The 20,277-nt window shown below is 49.0% G+C and overlaps 1 protein-coding gene across 1 annotated transcript in view; it reads right to left on the bottom strand.

Moving 5' to 3' along the window:
* Positions 1 to 20,277, bottom strand: part of Prkce (protein kinase C epsilon) — a 477,543-nt gene that overhangs the window by 22,606 nt on the left and 434,660 nt on the right. The window contains exons 12-14 of the mRNA XM_026385723.2: positions 15,132 to 15,270; positions 10,316 to 10,504; positions 3,590 to 3,736 (exon numbers count right to left, since the gene is read on the bottom strand). Of these exons, the coding sequence (XP_026241508.1) occupies positions 3,590 to 3,736; positions 10,316 to 10,504; positions 15,132 to 15,270 (475 nt within the window). The remainder of the gene's footprint in view (positions 1 to 3,589; positions 3,737 to 10,315; positions 10,505 to 15,131; positions 15,271 to 20,277) is intronic.

Here is a 20,277-nt window from a genome sequence, read left to right as displayed (position 1 = left end):
TCTCTAAGATCCAGGATCCAAGAACCTCACATTGACCCTGGCTGCTAATAGTCCCTCCAATCTGGCTGCTTCTTCCCAATGCTGCGTTCTGCATGCGCCTTCCTTCTCTCCTCTGTCAAGGTTCTTTCTTCTCCAGCTCTCCTAAGCAGGCACCTGTTGGGACCTCACATTATAGGACACCTCAAGCCCAATGAAAGTCAGTCCTGTGATGGAACCCTCAAGCCATTAGTAATAAAAGACTTCTGCAGGTCCATGCCTCAATTTCCCATGTCTCAATCTCCCCAGTGACCTCAGTGGGTGACCATCCTATGCTGAGCACAGTGAGGACTGCTGCTATCTGGGCAGGGAGCACACCTACATCCCTGGGGTCCCCTGAGTTGGTTAGAGGGGACAAGGGCCCATGAAAACCTGGTGTGAGCTTTCACACTGGTCCTGTGAGGTTTTCTGAGATGAGAGATACAGTATACCTATCACTGCAGTGGCTTTTTTTTTTTTTAACCTAACATTTGTTTCTGCTAGACTGAAGCCCACAGATGGCGCATGCTGGTGCTGTTTCCACATTTCAGGAAAGTTTTCAACCAAGGCACCGAGTGGGGACACCTTCCTGAGGCTAACTAGATGCAAACTAGTTATTCTTTTCTTTGCCAATTTCTATATTTCTTGTGTGAGAAATCTCAGGCCCCAAGGATGTGAATGGGACCAGATATTTAAATCGAAGTCTTTAAAGACCTCAGTAGGGTGCTCTGTAAGAACTGACGTGATTCAAAGTGTGGCCAGAAACACCACTTGCACAACGTTGCACACTTCCTCCAGGACGTTCTAAACCTTTCCTCCCAACTGAACTTGAACCAGCCTGATAAAGCCTTTCCCTGGCCCCAGCCCAGCATCAAGGATAACTGTGGAGGTTTGGGGGACAGAGCAACAGGATGCATACGAGACGGTTTCCATGGCGATGATGAGGAAGTCTTCAGGAAACTGATCAAGACACATTGTTGGGAGCTTTTGGATGTCCCACATCCTATCTCTTGATCAACCTCTCAGGGGGTGGGGAAGCCACCAGAAGCCCACCTGAGCACTCCAGCAAAGGAAGTGTGCAGAGCCCTGCTCTCCAGTCTCAGGCATGGGTTCTCATGATGCCCAAGGAAGGGAAGCCCTGGTCCTTGTGCTCCAGAGGCCCAGGGGAGGTGGAATCCCATCTAACTCCTTTACACTGCTGTTTCTGGGAGGTTTCTCATACCTTTGCCCAGAGGAACACTTTCACACCTGAAGGACTCCCTGCCTGTCTGAGCCAAGGTGAAGCTTACACGCTATTGGAGGAAGTCACATGCCAGCCTCTTCTGTCCCTTCCTCCCTCTCTTCCTCTTTCCTCTGCGTGGGTTCTGCACGGCCCTTGGGCCCACAGTCTCCTTGCACCTGTTTCTCAGGGCCCTCCCCTCATTCTTCCCAGGCTCCAAGGAGGATGGGCACTGATCAAAGTGTGATGCCTCTTAGAAGCTCTGCAGCTTCAATGGGCACCTAGTCTCAGTGTAAAGGCCGGAAGCTGGTGAGGAGCTGCTGGGACCAGGGCCCTGGAGCCCTGAGCCTCTCAGAACTGCAGAAATCCCAGGGCAGGTGCCTCCACTGGAGTTGAGTGAAAACTAGGTCAGGCCTGTGGCAATCAAGGTCCTGATACATATTAAACCCCAGGGAGAGACTCAGCTCCAGGAATCCATAGGTTGAAACGCCTTATAAAGCTCTTCCCTCTTTCCTCCCTTCCAGGTCTCTCTACAGACTCTCTGGCTTCCTCTGGCCACACCAGCTCACTCCCCTGCTTACCTCCACCCTATGCCACGGGGAGGGGCCGCTCCATCCCTGTCTGGCCCACCTGGGGTGGGGTGCTCCTCAAACCTAGTTGAAAGTGGTTTTGTTGGCCTAGAGTCTCCATGTAAGTTCGTGCCATTTTATAGATTGGTACTGACATCTGATCAGCCATGATCTCATTCTGGTTTTCTGTTCATTGGGCCTGGGCTCTCCTTAGCTCCACTTCTCATTTTCCTTTGGATTGAATTAACTTAGATTAAGTCTGAATTAAAATTCACCCTTAGATCTCAAGCTTTAATATTTCCTTTTTCTCAGCAAGGCCTTTGGTGACCTACTTCTTCCATTTGGTCAGAGGCTCAATTAATCTTGTCCTTCAAGACCACTTTGTGAGGCCCCCATCCCCAGCCCTCAGGCAGGCTAGTGCCTGCAGTGAGCCCTGTGGTAGCAGAGGAGCAGTCAGCTGAAGGGGATGGAGCCCTAAACCTTCCTCGTCTCCCAAACCCTCAGCACAGGCCTCGTGCTGGGGGCCCAGAGCTATGGTGAAATGGGCCAGAGTGGAGGAGATGTTAGCAAAGAACCTAAGTCTAGCCTGTCTCAAACTGTGTGCTCCCCCCAAAACATGCAAACCCAAGGAGGAAGCACATGAGGGACAGAGACAGGACAGGGGGTCCAGGCTTGGTTCACCCACCTCACTCTAGTCTGGCTGAGGCTAGGACCATACCCATCAGTTCAAGGGACCCTTGCAACATTTCTCAGAATTGCAGCACTACCAATAATGGTGCCCCAGGAGCCCCATCAGGGGGAGTGGAATCCTCTGCAGATCCTCCAAATCCCTGAGGGTCTTTTCTGTACTTGGAAGTGGGAAGGGAGGGCTCTTCTGATAGGATGCAGTGGCTGAGGGCCCACTGGGTGACCTTAGGTCTTCCCTGTTTGGGACCCCAGTCCCCTAGCTCTAGCCTTCTGCCATCCCAATTCTCAATCTGAAGGATTTATTTCCTTAGTGGGCTACAAAACAACAGAATTAAGATCACACACACATGCACACACACACACACACCTGCACACGTGCACACACACTCAGTCTCTGCCTTTCTCCTTCCTCTCAGGAGCACGCAGGGCCTCACTCCACTTCAGCAGAAGGCCACAGTCAAGACATGGCCCGTGTTTTCCAAGGCAAGCCCACGCTGCACGTCTCCTCCTCTTTCCAACCTCCGAGCTGCAAGACCCTTCACTACCCACCATGGTGACCGCCAAAGCAGCAGGCCTAAGGCTCTGGGGCTGTGGGTGACAGAAGGCAGAGGGAAGAGAGCGCCGCCGAGAAGGGGCTCTGGGACAGGGCCTATGGCAACAGCCCTCCACAGGGGAGACTCCCGGCAGGTCCCAGCGCACACTGGGTGCTAGTGGCACATAGTGACCGTGACCAGCATTTAAATAAACTAACTTAAAATTAACAACCCCATCTATCTATAGAGAAACCTTGTATCTCTACCGATCACGGGAAACCAGCATCATTTGTGATTTTTTAAAATCAAAATAAATAAATAAACCTCAACTGGAATAACAAGTGTTCTCCTGGGGCCAACATCTTGGTTACTGTGCGGCTGACAGATTCTCGGACGTCAGTGCTGAGGGCCCAAGAGACTCTCTTAGTGGGTCTCTGGGCCGCCTCCTGCCCGAGTCGCTCAGGCCGTGAAACGTGCCCCACCACACCCTTTGGGGGCACGCGCCACCTGCGCACCAGTGCGGGGGCCCCACCCACGGGGTAGAGGGTGCTCGTGACTCCACTTACAATTCTCGGTTTGAAGGGCGGCTTGATCTTCTTCTGCTCCAGGAGCACCCAGTCGATCTCCTTGAAGAAGGGGTGCTGCTTGATGGCATCTTCACCGTTCTGCGCAGCCACACAGCCCAGGCGCTTGTGGGGGTTCTTGGTCATGAACTGCGGGGCGGGGGACACAACACAGAATTACCCACAGAGCCTCGGCAGACACAGGTTGCAGGCAAGAGGCGGAAGTCGGCCCAGGTGGCATCCTCTATACCACCTCCCAGGACGGTGTTTTTAACCTTGCGGTTTGAGGGGCTTCCTTTCTCGGGCATTCTGAGCGTGCACAAGGATGTCGTGTGTGTCTAGTCGCCATTCTAAAGGTAGCTTTTATGTTAATTCATTTCATCCTCACACAGTCCCATGACATACTATTATTATCTCTACTTTATAAAAGAGGTTCTTGAGGCACAGAATAATTAACCGGGTCAAGGTCACATAGCTAGCAAGCAGAGATGAGGATCTCAGGCTCTTGCTCACTCTCAGATACCCCCTCAGATTCAAGTCTTCCCATCAAGGTGACTAAGTGAGAGAGCAATTCCTTTTTGAGTTTGAGGAAAGAAAGAAGACCAGGTATGCATGTGCATGCAAATCATACCTCCTTTCCTTTTCCTTTTCCAGATCTGGCCCCTTCCCACTTTTTAAATATCTGAATTTCCAATCTATACAAAGTGTCAATGTAGGTTCAAGAGATAATAAAACAAGAAAACAAAAGGCTACTGCTTTTCAGTGCTTACATGTGAAACCATACTGATGTGCTTTGTCCTTTCTGGGTGGTGTCCTGTGACCCACACACCAGGGGAATTCATTTCTAGTAATTGAGTCAGTGGTGATAAGCATTACTTTAATTGAGCAGCTATATACCAGCATAACCTCCCAAAATGCTCATAAATGGACATATTTCTGATAGCCACTTAAAATTAAGCTGTGTGTGTGTGGTGTGTGTGTGTGTGTGTGTGTGTCTGCACCTTAGAGACAAAGTGCTTCATTTCACAGGGTCAAGGTCAAGTGCCTGCACCTGAACAAAATAACTTGAGAGACAAACTGTGATCCAAAGAAATAAATCTATAGTGGTTGAACTTTGGGATTCATCAGTAGGGAAGATTCTCTTGGGCAGGAAGTGCCTCCTACCATCTTCTCCTCTGGTGCCCTTGAAACCAAAGCACATGAGCGCAGGCTGAATCAGCTGGACGGGGAGAGCATGCAGACAGCAGGGGAGGAGTGCAGGGGAATGGTCCCCGTGAGTGTCATCCTTCTAATATACAAGTTAGCAACACTCTGCTGCTTAAACACTGAGATGTCCCCCCTCATGGAGTCTCTGTTCTTCGTGTGGCATACATGGGCTTCTCATCTGCACCCTGCCAACCCTGATGGCCCTTTGCATCCTCTAACCTCTCCAGTCCTCAGGCATTTTCTACCAACCAGTCAAAATGCTGCCTTCTCTGGGAGCTTCCCCAGATTCTCTTCTTCTCTATCGATCCCTTGGGTCCCATATTTCTGGTTTACTTAAATTGTCATTCATCTAAATATATCTTTCCCTTGGCAACTTCTGTGATTTGGAAATCAGTCCCATCTGCCCAGCACCTGGCTTCATGTCTGCCTCCTACTGTGAGCTCAGTGAACTGTAATGAGTGAGCCTCAGGAGGCTGAAGCCTGGGCCTCAGGTCACTGTGCTGAGGAAGAGAGACTTCGTGATGGCCTCTTACGGTTGCCCAGGCTGGGCACTGCATGACTCTATGAGGCAAAAGGCCTTCTCTAGACTCCTACACCATTTTCACACCCGCAGCTGTCCTCAGAGACACAGCCCAGTAGCCAGAGTAACAGAAAACCTGGTCTGGCTCTAAAACCAAGTGACAATGTGAGGAAGCGGAGTGTTCCAAGGCGGGGGGAGTAGAAGAGTCTTCTTCACCTACTCAGCTCTTCCTGGCCCCTCTCCTGGGAGGGGAAGTGTGGAGGTTCAGGAGGACATACATCCTAGGAAGCCTCCCCTGAGCCAGAGACTCTGCTCGCAGACACTAACCAGCTAACACAGTTGTGACCTCTAGGTTCTGAATCTCTCCCGGTCAAAGCTTCTCAACCTCAGTGCTCCTGACATTTCGGACCAGACACTTCTTTGTAGCAGGAATTCTCCTGTGTGTTGTGCGCTGTTTAGCAGCAACTCTGGCCTTTGCCCTTCACGTGCCAGAAGCAGCCCCCTCACACCCTGAGTTGTGTCTGCTAAAAATCTCTCCAGGCACTGCTGACTATAGGCCTTGGGCACACACACATGGCCCCCCGTGGAGAACTGCTGCTCCGTCAGCCAGAATGAGCAGCTTTGCCACTGGGCAGGGAGGAAGGCTCATGGGAAAATGGCTGAGCCGCGTCAGGGCTGGGGGACGGGGTGGTGCCGCTTGGTGGGACATGGTGTCCTGGCTGCTGTGGGTGCTAGAGGCCATTCCTCAGCCCATCAGCTGACCTGGAACCAGATGGGGCTCTGGGAACGAGAGCAGGAGAAAGCTCCCATCTCTTCCCCAAGAGGGCCAAGGCCCTCTGTGGTGGAGCCTCACGGCAGCTGCCCTCACACGGCAGCTCCACAGTGAAGGAACAGGCGTACTGAAGGGAGACACATCTGTCAAGAGATGCCGTTGAAGGGAAAAGGCAAGATCCCTCACTGGGAGGAAAACAAAATACATGCAACAGCTTTTGAAAGTCTGTCTAAAAAAGGTAAAGAAATAAGAATTGGTATCTGCATTTGCTTGCATATACCTCAGGAAATTCTGGAAGGGTCTATAAAAATCTAAAAACAGAGTCACTCACAGGTAGGTGATGGGAGCAGGAATGATACAGAGAACTTTCCCCGTGTCCCACTTTATACATTTCCCTTTAAAAAACAAAAGCAAAATAAAACCTATTCCAAGCAGCAAGCAAATAATGACACAAGCAAAGCCCTATGTATAAACTAGAGGAAAGAACAGAATTCATTTTGCAAAGTTGGATGGCGCAGTCCCCTAAGCCAGATTCCCTCTTGTGGGAGGTCATTCTGCCAAAGGCTCGTGAAGGGAGGTCAACATGGAAGAGGCTAGAGAGAAGTGAGGCCCCCAGAGCACCCTGTGGGTACTAGCTGAGTGCTGGCCTGGCAGGTGCTCAGGACTTGCTGGTTAAAATCCCCTTCTCCTTCCTGCCGACAGGTCAGTCTCCATTCTTCCCCAGGGGCTGGGATGGGTGATAGGGATGCTGCCGCAGTCTGGCTGGGCACGAACCACGAGCCACTGAAGAAGGAACAAACTTTATTTCTGAACTCCATCAGCACACTCCACACACGCTCCCGGGGAACTCTCCCAAACGCCACCCACGTGGCTCCTCCAGGAACCACCAACCGGAAATCCCTCCTCCGGCACTTCCCCAACCAATGGGAACTCTCCGGGAATCCCCACGAGAACTCCAAAGTAGCAGGTGGAGGTGGACAGCAGGGATCTAATATACACAGCTTAACATAACCATTATCATCTCAATGGCTTGCTGGCGTCACCTCGTCACCTCTCAACCACTCCGTTCTGGCAAAAATGCCAAGCAGGATGCCATCACTTGAGGATGCAAGGGACATGCTCCTGGTCCTCCTGGAGCATGCAGAAGAGTAAAGGAGGCCAAGAGACACCAGTAATCACCCAAGAGAATCAATTAATTGTGATGAATGGCACAAGAGACGCCCAGCCGGCTGCCAGCCTGTAACAGGGAGTGGCCCCTCTGAAGCAGGGAAGTTGGTGAAGGGTTCCTGAGGCAGCAACATGAAGAAGGAGACCCAAAGGAGGAGCAAGAAGTACCCAGGAAAAAGAAGGAGGTGGAGAGTGGACAAAGAGTAGGCTGGCTGCAGGGTGCAGAGCAGGAAAGCACATGCACTCGGGCCCATGTGCCAGAGCAGAGCCCCCGAGGGGGAATGGCAGGGCGGTAGCCAGGGTCCCGTGTGTGATCTTGCAGGCTTCATTGAAGATATGAGTCATGGCTGAATTTTAAATAGGGCATGAGGTCCGAGATGCTTGAAGACAGAGATGGCAAGAAGGTAGCAGGGGGCCCATGAGGAGATCCTGCAGTTCCCCCAAGGACAGGTGGTGGCAGCTTGAACTCAGGTGGTAGAGGTGGAGCACAGAGAAATGTAACCAGAATGAAACATTTTCAGAGGGAGAATGGCCTTGATCCACAGGCTGTCAGAGGAAGAGAAAGTGACATCAAGTAGAGCGCCCACATTTCCAGCTGTGCAGGCAGGAGGGTGGGGTGTCATTTACTGAGCCAGGGAGCTTGGAAGCACGCAGATTTGAGGGGGTAATCATGAGCTTCGTCTGGGGTCGTACTGAATATGAGGGACCTCTGGACAGCTGGGTGGAGGTGTAGAGGAGGGAATTGAGAACACAGGCCTGCAAACTGCAAGTGGGTGTGGCTGGAACACAGCCCTGAGCTGTGGGCTTTATTGACGTTGCTGGTGCAGAGCACAGGGGGACAAGGGGAGAGCACTGGGCTATGGGCGAGCCCAGGGACAGAGGAGAACCAGGGCTCCGTCCTGAAGAAAGAGCCATGCATGACAGACTTCACTCATGAAGGGAGCCAATGAGCTAATGAGTGACATCAGCAAGGAACTGGTAAGGGCAGGGGCCAAAGACTGGCTCTCCAGAGTGACCATGCGAGGGTTTGCTGTGGTTCCTGACTTTCTTCTAATTCAACGAGTTATAATCATTTAACATGGAGAGATTTTACATAAAAATCTGGATTTTAGTCAGGCAAGGTGGCGCATGCCTATAATCCCAGAAGCTCAGGAGGCTGAGGCAGGAGGATCACAAGTTCAAAGAGAGCCTCAGAAAAAGCGAGGTGCTGAGTAACTCAGCGAAACCCTGTCTCTAAATAAAATACAAAATAGGGCTGGGGATGTGGCTCAGTGGTCTAGTGCCCCTGAGTTCAATCCCTGGTAGCTTCCTAGCCTCCAACACCACCCAAAAAAAAAAAAAAAAATCTGGATTTCAGGCTTTGAAAGCCAGCAGCCAGGGAATGGACACCGCTGAGATAGGTGAGTGCTCCCCAGCTTGGTCTGCTACCTACCTAAACCAGGTCAACTGTTCCATCACCTACTTGGTTGAACTTTGCAATCTGTGGCAAAAGCAAGAAGCAGAGCGCTAAAACATGCCTTCCATGTTTCAAAGAATCTCTGGCAGGGCCTGCAGTGTGCCTCAGGCCTCAGGTGCAGCCATGAAATGAGGTGGACAAAACTCCTGCCCTCACTGAGCTTACCTTCTCATGGAAGAAAAGTGCTAAACATAAAAATAAACACAATCCATAATTCATAGAGAATACTGGGAAGTGGAAAATGCTATCAGGAGTAAATGGAGCAGGAGGGAGGGCCCAGAGAAGAGGGCACACAAGTTTTAATTTTTCAAGGGCTGGGGGAGGACAGAGGAGCCTCGTTGAGAAGTTGCTCTTGGGCCAACACTTGAGAACATCCACTGATGTGTGCCCACATGCAGGGGCAGCAGAGGAAGAGGAAGCAAAGGAGTGGAGAAGCTGCCCAAATGCCAGGGAGAACAGGGCCAAGTGCCAGAGCGCAAGGACAAAGAGGGCTTTAACACAGAGGAGCTCAGCTGCGTCAGTGAATGTGGCTGCGAGGCTCCAAGGCCAGGGGTCCCGGAGCCACAGGGAGCCACAGGAGGCCAAGGAGGAACAGGAGGGTGAAGCAATGGAGGCAGGTGTGTGTGTGCCCCAGAAACCTGCTCAAGGATTTTACATCTGGTTAAACTTTTCACATGAATTAATTAATTAAGACAAGTGATACTGATTTCCCATCTATTATAGGGACTGATAAATTTCTTCATAAAATATGTGCAATTAAGTAAAGATTGGGAGTCATGAAAAGGACCAGGAAAGCAAATGATGAAACACAGAGTTTTCGATTATGGCAGGTTTGGTGGATGCCACCTGTTCAAGTGCTGTGCTTTGGAGCATCCTGATAGAAGAAAGAAGCCAGGACTGGAAATCGAGATTCCAGGGCTGTCACCCTGGCCCTGCTTCAACCAGCAAGGTGACCTTGGGTAAACTGGTTGCCATCCCTGCACTGAGGGAAGGTCATTTACTAGACCTGGTACCAATGTCATTACATTGCAGAAATGACTATGTTGAGAAAGTACAGTGTTTTCACCCGTGAAGGGTCATTGGCAGGGCAGGGACAGGCTCCACTGTGTCTGAATACAGCATGGCTGCCCGGATCTTGAGTGGACATCATGTTTTCTGGTTGGCTACTTAGGCATAGTGATGCTGTCATGGACACCAGCTGGGCTGTCCTCCCTGCCCTTCACTCCTCTCTCTTCCGCAGAGGAGGCTTCAATGCAGACAGGCCTCTCTCTGGTGGCAGAGAAGCAGAAGGACTTAGCCTGAGTGTGAGGAGCAGAGGGGATGACCCAGGCTGGGCTGGATCTGTTCCCTCTGAGATGCTGGGGGACACAGACGCACACAGTGTACCATCTCAGGAAACCCACACACACGCTGTCCCTTTCCCACCAGCAGAGCCACTGTCCCAGGCCCCATTCTCTGCAGCAGTGTCTGAACCCTGCCTGAACTCCCCACGGAGGCTGTTTTAGCTCGTCTCTCATCCAGTGGTGAGAAGAGGTGTGTGTGGGGGTCTCTGTGCGTGTGTGGTGGGGGGCAAGGAGCCCCAGGGGCAGGTCAGGGGCAATGACTCACGGCTTTCAAGATGCTGACGGCCTCCTTGCTGAGCCAGACTGGGTACAGCACATCATCATGGAGGATGGACTCAAACAGGTCGTCCTCGTTGTCAGCCTCAAAGGGGGGCTGCCCAGCCATCATCTCATACATCAGCACTCCCAGGGCCCACCAGTCCACTGAGGGGCCATATTCCAACTCCTGCAGGATCTGTTCAGGAAACAGGCAACATTAGGGACCACCAAAGAATGTCCCCCACCCAATGCAACACCCGTGCCACCAATGCCCATGGGGAGGTCTGCATCTCTGACTCACTCCCCCACAGTGTGGAGCCCTGTCGTGTTACCTGGGGATGGGGCGTCTAAAGCAGCAAGCTCCAAGAACTGAGCTGGGATGCACTTTGTAAGAGGCTGAGTGTCACCTCTCCAATAGTCTATCCTTCAGTGGGAACAAATGGCTGTTTCTTTGAGCTTCAGATGAAGTCCTTGATTTACATTCAGGGTTATGTTTTTAAAAAATGCATATCTCAACACTAAAATCAGGGTCAGGAGAGCAAAGATGCAGACTGAGACAGACACAAGCAAGCTGTGAGTGGCTGATTCAGGTCTCTATCTCACAAAGCCCCTCGGCATGCTCAGTGCGCCCAGGGAAAGGTAACAGGAATCTCAGTCTGTCCCTAAATGGTGACAATGTTGGATTTACCTGGGCCCTGTGCTCCTGGGAAGGAAATTACAGAAAATAAGCCTTCCCATCTCCTTTGTCTCCTACCCACAAAGGACCCACTCTGCTCTACATAGACCCATCTCCATTGTTCTTCATGATTCCCAAGAGACTCATTGATTAACTCCTCATTTACCTGCCTCTAAAAATCCCCAGACCCCTTCCTTTTTTTTTTTTTTTTTGAGACCAGCCTCATGAATGAATGTTCTCCTTACTTCCATAGCCAGAGCCCAATTATCTTTTTGATTGTCTGGTACAACTTTGTCTTTGGCAATAGTTACTGGTCTTCCTGATGCTCTCTTGGTCTCTTCTCTCTCTTTTCCTCTGACCAAATGTACAGAGTCAAAATCACTTAGGTTAAACGCATACATGACATGCTAAAACATTCTTCCAGAGCTATCCTAAATTGCTGGTGAGTAAATAGGAAGACTTGAGTAAAAGCATCTAAAACACTCGTGCAGTTTAGGAATCTTCCCAATTAGGAATGAAAAAGAAGTAAGAAATGCAGCCAACTCAAAATTATTTGGGGCTAGTCATCTGCTTCGATAGTACCTGTGGCCTCATTGCCAAGGGATTAGTGCGTTGTATCTGTAAGGTCAGAGCTACAGGTCCCACCACCCTGAGGAGCCATTGATTCTACTCTGTTCCAAAGTCAAAGTCAGCTCCTTCTCAACCTTGTGAGATCCAGCACCTCACCTGGTTCACTACAGCTTATTGGCACTACCAGTTTCTGTCCTTTGAGGTCAAGGTTATGCCCTATTCTCCTCCATAAAGCATTCCTAGATTTCCTCAGCACTTTCTCCTATCTCCCGAAGTCCCTGCCAGTTCCTAAGATATGCAAGTGCTTCAAACATGTTATTGCATTTTTAGCTATTTCCAAGGTCAGCTGTCTCCCCTGGGCTTTCTAAAGCACCGGAGCAAGGGTTCTAACATTCTTCTGAGCCCACCATCATGACCAGCCCATTTTAGTGCTCAACAATATACAATACTGTGTGATGCATAATTTTTGAATCTATCACTGTGTGTGTCTTACTGGGTGTAACTTGTTAACTCCTGGGTTCGGGGGCTTTAGGTGATAAGGTGGCTCCACTCTAGCCTTAGGGAGGTGGGACAGCTGGGGTCTGTGCCTCTGCGGAGTGGTGACAAGACCTCCGGGTGGTTCGTGTGTGCTCAGACAAGATGGTGCTGCGAGACACAGATTGATCCTATCTACCCTTCCCAACCCCTTCAGAGCCTTCTTGTTTTTAAATGTCTTTCGTGCTTGGCTCTAATTACCTGCTTCTTAATCGCATGTCGGCAACGGAGCTGGTGAGAGGGCAAGGCTTTGTAAGCCATGGGAGGACCTGGCATGGCAGCCAATCCCTCGAGTAGGTCAGAGCTGGGGCAGGAGAGAGGGCAGGTGTTGGGCCTAATGACACTAGGTGTTGCCCAGGATGGGCGGCCACTTCCTGGGGAACAGGGCCAGGCATGGAGAAAGGAGAGGTGGGCCAGAGGAGCTAGCCAAGTGTTTGTGGTGGAAGAGAAGCTGTAGGCCCAGCTGAACCCTCAGAAGATAGCTCTGGTTTCAGGGTTGGACTCTCTTATTTGAATAGAGGCCGTGCCTTCAGAAGCACGCCCCTGCTTTAATCTCATTAGATTCTCAAAACACCCTGCTGAGATGGGCAGGGTCAGCATGAAGATTCTCATTTGAAAGACAGGAACCAAAGGCTCAGAAGTCTCAGGACTTACTTCATCAAGGGATCAAGGGCACATGGGGGCATTCTGGCATGTTTTTCTTGCCTCATTAGGTAATCTAACAATGAAGATAATGAAGATAACCAGTAAGCCAGGGGTCACTGTGGGCCAGGCACCATACTAAGAACTTTGGAGGGATAATTTTATTTAATCTTTCCACTAGCCCTTGATAAAGACAGTGACCCCTTTCTTTATCAGCTGTACTCTGCCTGCCATAAGACCAGGGATGTCTGCCATTTCTGGTGTCACAGTGATCCTGTGCAGTGGGCATGCTGGACAGAGCAGGAAGGGAGAGTGGCAGCACCTCATTATAAACACACATCAGAGTCTCCTCCGTGGGGTGCTTTGGGCTGAATGGGTGTTCTGTCCATTGTAAAGTGAGGTTTGTCTTGGGTGGGGTCCTTAAATACTACACTGGAGTGTCAGTCCTTCCATTCTGACATGGACTCAGAGGAATTGGAACCAAGCATTGTCATGATAAAGGATAAATGAGGACAAGGCGCAGTGGCACACACCTGTAATCCCAGAGGCTCGGGAGGATGAGGTAGGAGGATGAGAGTTCAAAGCCAGCCTCAGCAAAAGCGAGGTACTAAGTAACCCTGTCTCTAAATAAAATATAAAATAGGGCTGGGGATGTGGCTCAGAGGTTGAGTGCCCCCAAGCTCAATCCCTGTTACCAAAATAAATAAATAAATGAGGAAGATGGAAAAACCAGGTCCAAATGGAGTGTTTTCACTTCCATTTATCTCTTCTTGACGGTTGAATTCCTAGTGTTACTGCCAAGCGAAAAGACTAGCAGAGAGACCAAAATTGTTACTGTTTGTTATAGTACCTGTGGTCTCACTGCCAAGGGATTAGGCTCTAAAGAGAATTTACCTATTACAACTCACCCGTCTCACTTCTAGGCCCTCCCCAGGCCTCCCCAGCTGTGGTTGGCCTGTGAAGACCCTCCGCTGTCCATCCCTTGTTCTCTGTCTTCTGATCTGTACTGTGGTTGCCACTCTTCTTCCTGGGACAGGTCTGATTAGGACCTTCCTCCAGAACAATCCTTAGTGGGTCCCCAGTTCCTACAGAATGAAGCCATATCCCTAGGCCCTTTGGCTAACCTTGTTCATTAGTGTAGCATGAGCAGAGGTGCTAAGGAACCTCTGCTCATGCTACACTATTTACCTTTCCTTAAAAAGACCAAAGTGTTTTTATTCCTTGGCCTTGGCTCATGTTGAAATGTCACAAGTTCCCATTCATTCATTCAACCAACCATTACTAAGAACCTGATTTGTGTGCTGGATCCTGGGAGTACCCAGATTGGAAACATACACTCTGCCTTGAAAGGATTCAGAACTTCTACCCCGACTCTGCTTTTTTTCTGATCCTCTTGTTTGCAGGGATGTTCTCCCACCCCTACAGCCACAGGAAATCATTATTCTTTACAATTCAGTTCATCCTTCAGGTGCTCCAAAGAAGCCCTCCCAAGTCCCTGAGGATACCATCTTGTTTTATATACTGACTTATTCTGCTTAATTACCTGTTGACTTATCTGTCACTCCCTCTAGACCAAAAGTTTCCTTAGAAGAAGGAGATTTTTTACCCCATCTCAGTCCATTTTTACCCCAACGCTGCTTGTATCTAGCAAGTGCTCATGAAAATGAAATCTGAATGTCTAATATCTCTCTGAATGTGCAATGCTTAATGAGATTGGTGCTTCCTTCCCATCTTACATGTCTCAGAGCTATCAAGATCATTTTGGTTAAGTGTCATGACAGGCCTAGCTTAAATCTGAATCATCCACAAACACTATGTTTCTCTTGGGTTAGACAAGATCGGAAGGATTCAAAGCAAACAAGCCCTTCCAGATGAGCAAAACACCCAAACATACAAGGTGACCCACTGGTGATGCTAAAAATGAATATCTCTGATCTCTGCTTATATTGTGCTCTTCTTGCTCCACCCTGCCTTCCCACTAGGTGGATCTGACACGGAGGGGAAATGGTGGGTGATTCTTGGTTTCACTGTCGGCAAGTTACAGCTGATAAAGCAAATGGCTGCCCTTTTCTATGGTGCTTTTTATTGTGCTTATTAAGAAGTGAAAACGATGATGAAAGTCCACAATTTGTCTTAGTCCTACTTTTATTGGTGACCGGGGACTAGGATGGGGAGTGATGCTCAGTGAGACCCTGCCCAGATACAGGCCTGTCACTTAGCTGACCCATCCTCCTCCAGTCACCACCACATCTTTATTGAGATCAGTGAACCTTTAACCTTCCCCCAACTCCCTCCTGGAATCCATCCTGGTAGTGCTAGGAGAAGGCATTACGAGATGACCCCAGTGCATGATGACCCCTGCCTTTCCAGGAGGAGGTGGCCGTTCGCATACAGGTCTTACCTCGGGAGCTATGTAATCGGGAGTGCCACAGAATGTGGTGGTTGTCACGCCGTTCAGAATCCCTTCCTTGCACATCCCAAAGTCGGCCAGTTTGCAGTGACCTTCTGCATCTAGAAGAATGTTGTCCAGTTTCAAATCCCTGGAAGACAGGCCAAGGCTGCATGGTTAATGTCTCATTCACCCCGATAGGGGCTTCTTGAGTTGAAGAGAGGTGCACATCCTAGGGAAATTTTCAGAAGAAAAAGTCCTGACAGGGGTGATGTGCCCCAAATCAATCTCAGTCCAGGGGTCTCTCATGTTGATCGACTGTGGACAGTGCTGCCACTCTCCTCAGCATGAAGAAGGAGCTTCCACAACCCCAGAAACATAGCAAGACCACTGCAGCTTAACAGATTAAAGTTAGTAGCTATTTACCAAAGACCTGCCATGCATTGAAATTCATATTATTGAGACTTTCCTTTGAGAGAAAGGGGCAGCTTATCCTCCATCTGTCATGAGTTAATCAGCAGAGGGACACATGGTGACATTAGTATACATATTAACCCAGAGCCACTCTACCTCTTATTTTGAGACAGTGTCTCACTAAATTGTTGAGGGTCCCACTAAGTTGCTGAAGCTGGTCTTGGACTTAAAATCCTCCTGCTTCAGCATCCCAAATCTCTGGAATTACAGGTGTGCATCCCTGAGGTGCTAGTTTTTCAGGGCATGAAGTATGTGAGCTGCTGGATTTCAGAGGTGAGAGCACAGATGGCTGGTGCAGGCAGTGAGGGCTTCTAGGGAGCAGCGGCTCAAGTTTGGATAGAGGCTTGGGTTTGGATAGACCATGAGGACAGAAGGTGGGAGGGAGAGGAGGTAGATGCAAAATGTGCTAAAGAGACCACAGAATTGGGTCTGAATGGTGAGGAAAGACAGGTATGTTGGGACCAACCTCAGAGAGCCTCAGATGCCAGGAAGAGGGGTCTGAAATCCGTGCCCACAGTGACAGACGCCCTACCTAGGGGAGCACCATGTGGGCACAGCATCAGTCTTCCAGGGGTGTAGGCTGAGGGGAGGAACTGGTTGCAATCACCTAGGCTTAGAGGCTGTGGATAGTTCTGTACAGAAGGTGAGGGCCATGTGGGGGGCATGCCAGCCTCAGCCAGTATGGCTCCCCTCTGCTCTGTTTTACACTTTGTGGTTCTATGGAAGAACTAATATGAAACCTGGGGTTCTAAGTAAAAATTTATCTACCACCCAAGCCTGGAAACCCCAGGCTTCGGCTTGTAGAAGAATCCAGACTGTGCAGATGGACATTCCCACCCTAGGCCTCCTTCAGCAGCCACTCTGAGCTGGAAGGGGGTCTTGTAAAGAACACCCATTCGCCTGCATGCAGAGAGCAGGAAGGGCCATGCTCATGACCTGCTGGCATTTGAACTTGAACTCCAGCCACTGCCAGGGACCCGGGCCTGAGTGCAGAGGTGGGGCAGGAAGCGCTTTAGGACCTGCCTGCCTTGCTTCCATGACCCTGTTTCCGTTTACAGCTGGGACTCTGGGAAAGAAGAGAGCACATAAAATGTGCTGCTCTAAGCAAATGCTTGTGAACTACAGAAAGAACAGTGAGCCCAACCAAGCCGAGCCGCTGAGGCCAGTCTCCCTGACTCCTGCCCTGGCAGTGTGTGTGGTTAAGGCTCACCTCTGGCTGGGGGTAAGAAAGCAGGGACAAATGCTGGGCTGGGATCCAGGTGCCCTGGGGTTTTTCACTAATGATGGCATGGCCCTGTAGAGTCACCTGGCTGGGCCATCCCCTGTCAAATCAAAATAACACACTCTGTTTGTGGGCTTGTTGGACGGACTAATGGGATGAACAGTGTGAAAGATGAAGGTATTTAATATTACCACATGCATTTCCTACAGGGGAATCTGAGTTCGAGGGAGTCCTGCCTGCCCACTTGCAAATGTTCCATCGCCAGCCAGCAGGCTCTTTGGGCTCTGCTAAGTCAAGTTCCCCCTCTGTGCTCTAATATCCAGAATTGCCTTTCCAAGGTCCGTATGGATGTGAGACGATCATAATGGCAATGCTTATAGAAGTAACAAGAATAATGCTTCTACATGTGTGGAAAGCAGCTCGTGATTGACATTCATGCCCTGAAGACCCCTGTGAGTTAGGAAGTGCACACTCTGCTACTACTTTATCCTTGCACAAATAAATAAATGGGAGAGGGAAGAAGGCAAGTGGGTTTTGAAGGTTACCAGGAACCTCCTGCTCTGAAAGCTGGCATCTTAGAGCCTCTCGCTTCAACCTGGGCGGACTTCTTCCAGCACCGGCCACAACTCTTAACTTGATAAAATGCCCTGGGTGCCAGCCCTCAAAATGCCCTCTTTTAAAGTATTTGTTATGTCACGAGAAGGATCTGTTCTGATTTTTGTATATATGGGATAGATTAGAATGTACCAAGGTGGTCTGAACCCAAGACTGTTCTAGCTCAGGTTTCTGCATGAGCCCTCCTGGCCCTCAGACACAGCCCTCCCCCCTGCTCAGGTTCCTAATCTATTCAGGGAAAAAAGGAAGGTGGGTGTCTCATTTCTCCCCACCTCCTTTTTGCCCCCTTTGCTTCCTATCCTCGCTTCTCCTTGGGGAAGAAGCTGGCTCAGCTACCAGCCCAGAATGACCACCTGACAGCCCAGTATGACCACCTGGTCTAGCATGTTCTGCAGGTAGCTGTGCCTGCACTGTGCCCCAGGGAGGCTCCAGCCCACCACACTTCTTCCTGCTCTTCTGCAGCCAGTGCCTAAAATCCCACCTCTTGTCACTTTCCTCCCATTCCCTCTCTGCTCTCTGAATTTCCTCAAAACTCTAACCCCCTACACACAAATACCACCTATGCAAGAGTTACTGACTTCTATTTCTTTTTTGTGTATGAAAGAAAAAGCTAGGGCAGCTCAAAAGATCCCTGGGCACCAGACAGGATGTTATTCGAATTTTGTTCCTGTGTGGGGTCTTGAGTCTCATTAAAAAGAAGAGGGTAGCTGGGCAAGATGGCGCACGCCTGTAATCCCAGCAGCTCAGGAGGCTGAGGCAGGAGGATCCCAAGTTCAAAGCCAGCCTCAGCAACTTAGTAAGGCTCTAAGCAACTCAGTGAGACCCTGTCTCTAAATAAAATACAAAAAAGGGAGGCAGGATGGGGATGTGGCTCAGTGGTTAAGTACCCCTGGGTTCAATCCCTGGTAACCCCCCCCCCACAAAAAAAGAGGGTTCATTCCTCTGGGATCTTCCCCTCAAGGGGGTAGGGGACAAAGGTTGCTAGACTGCTGGAAGGAGGTGGTGCCAGGACCCTGTGGCAGATATTGTTTCCTCCATTCTCGCCAGCATGGCTGCTCACCAGCATGGCTGCTCCACTTCCTATTCCTGCACCAGGAGTCTCTCAGCAGCCGGTGTTTAGTGCTGCCTCTTTGATAGGCTTCCCTAGGGAGGAGGGTTGGGAGCAGTGGTACCCCAGCCTTTCCTACTCCTATTCTGAGGTCCAGCTTCACAGCAGGGTGGGTGGTCTTTTAAGTTCCCAGGCACTCAGGACCCAGCCAGGCACATAGTAGGTACTGGGCAAACTGGACAGCTTTGCAGAGAGACAACTGCCTAGATATTAGTCCCTGTTTACTCAGTCCTCAAATACAAGAGCACTTTCGAGGCATGAGACATTAAGGAGTAGGTTCATTTTTTTTTTTAATAGAAGGAATACAATAAAATCCAGCAACATCTCTTCCCTCTATACAAACCAGTGTGACCTTTACTTATTTGATTTATCTAATAACAGTTTCATTCAGGGCTGAGGTTATAGCTCAGTGGTGGAGCACTTGCCTAGCACATGTGAGGCACTGGGTTTGATCCTCAGCACATATAATATATTAAAAAAATTGTCTCATTCAAATTTTGTTTTTCAATAGGTCAGACATTATTATGTTTAAAAAATATGAAAGTATCAAAGGGCAGATGGTAATAATTCTCCCTCTTTCATCCATTCCTTTTTGTTTTTTTTTTCTATCTGTTCCTTACAGGCAATTGTTTTTTATTCATTCCTGTGTATCTTCTCAGTCAAACTTTATACATAAATAAGAAAATGTGAAGATACATTCATTTCCCCATTTTTAATAAATTAGGTGCTGACTGCATGTAGTCTTCGGGGGCCCTTACCTTTTTTTGCTCGATCTGTATTGGAGATCTTTCTATCTTGGCACATAGATAGAACCTCCTAATTCTTTATTTTACGCTATATAATATTTCACTATTTTTATTGGGGAATATTTAGGGTATTTCTAAAATGCCATTTCAGTGTTACTGTGAATAACCTCCTGCGTATGATATTTTTGCATGTTTGCCTGTGTACCAAGGAATCATACACATTTCTTAGAAAAGAAATTTCTGAATTAGATACTGCAAGAATGTGAATGTCCTTGAATGTTGCCCAACCACTCTCCTTTGGGCTGAAAAATGTATACTCCCATGAGCAATATGTGAGAGTGCTTGCTTCTCCACATTCTTGCCAACATGGTATGTTGTCCGGTTTAGGGAGTATGTCAGGTAAAAACCGTATCTCAGTGTACCCTTAAGTTTCTCTGTAAGTTTCAGCATTTTTTTGTACCTTTAAAAGAAAAGAGTATTTTTTTTCTTGTGACTTATCTGTGCTAACTTTTTCTTCTTGGTGTTTGTTTTTATTGATTTCTAGGAGCTCTTTCTCTTTTAGGAAACAAACTTTGTACAGGATAAGAGTTACAAACACTTTTTCTAGTTTATTGTTTGGCTTTTGACATGGCTTACAGTGGTTTGGGTGATATTATTTATTTTTATGTAACTGAATGGATGCTTTACTTTATGGTTCTTGGATTGTATGTCTTAATTTGAAAGGTTTCGCCCATTTTAAAGCTATAAAAGCATTCTCTCAAGGTTACTTCTAGTACTTTTGCTTTCATTTTATAAGCATAAGTTTTTAATGCTTTCGGAATCTGTTCTGATAAGAGGTGTGAAGTATACATCCAACTTTACTTGTTTCCAGCTATCTGGAAACAATCCCAGATGTTGACTAGCTCATCTTATCCTCACTGATGGAAATGGCACCTTTATTAAGTCCTCATGTCAAACCCTCTTGTGCACTTGTGTTTTTTCCTGTATCTTTTA

This window comes from Urocitellus parryii, chromosome 12 (genome assembly GCF_045843805.1).
Source record: "Urocitellus parryii isolate mUroPar1 chromosome 12, mUroPar1.hap1, whole genome shotgun sequence".
NCBI classification, from domain to species: domain Eukaryota; kingdom Metazoa; phylum Chordata; class Mammalia; order Rodentia; family Sciuridae; genus Urocitellus; species Urocitellus parryii.
This window is presented reverse-complemented; position numbering and strand designations above follow the sequence as displayed.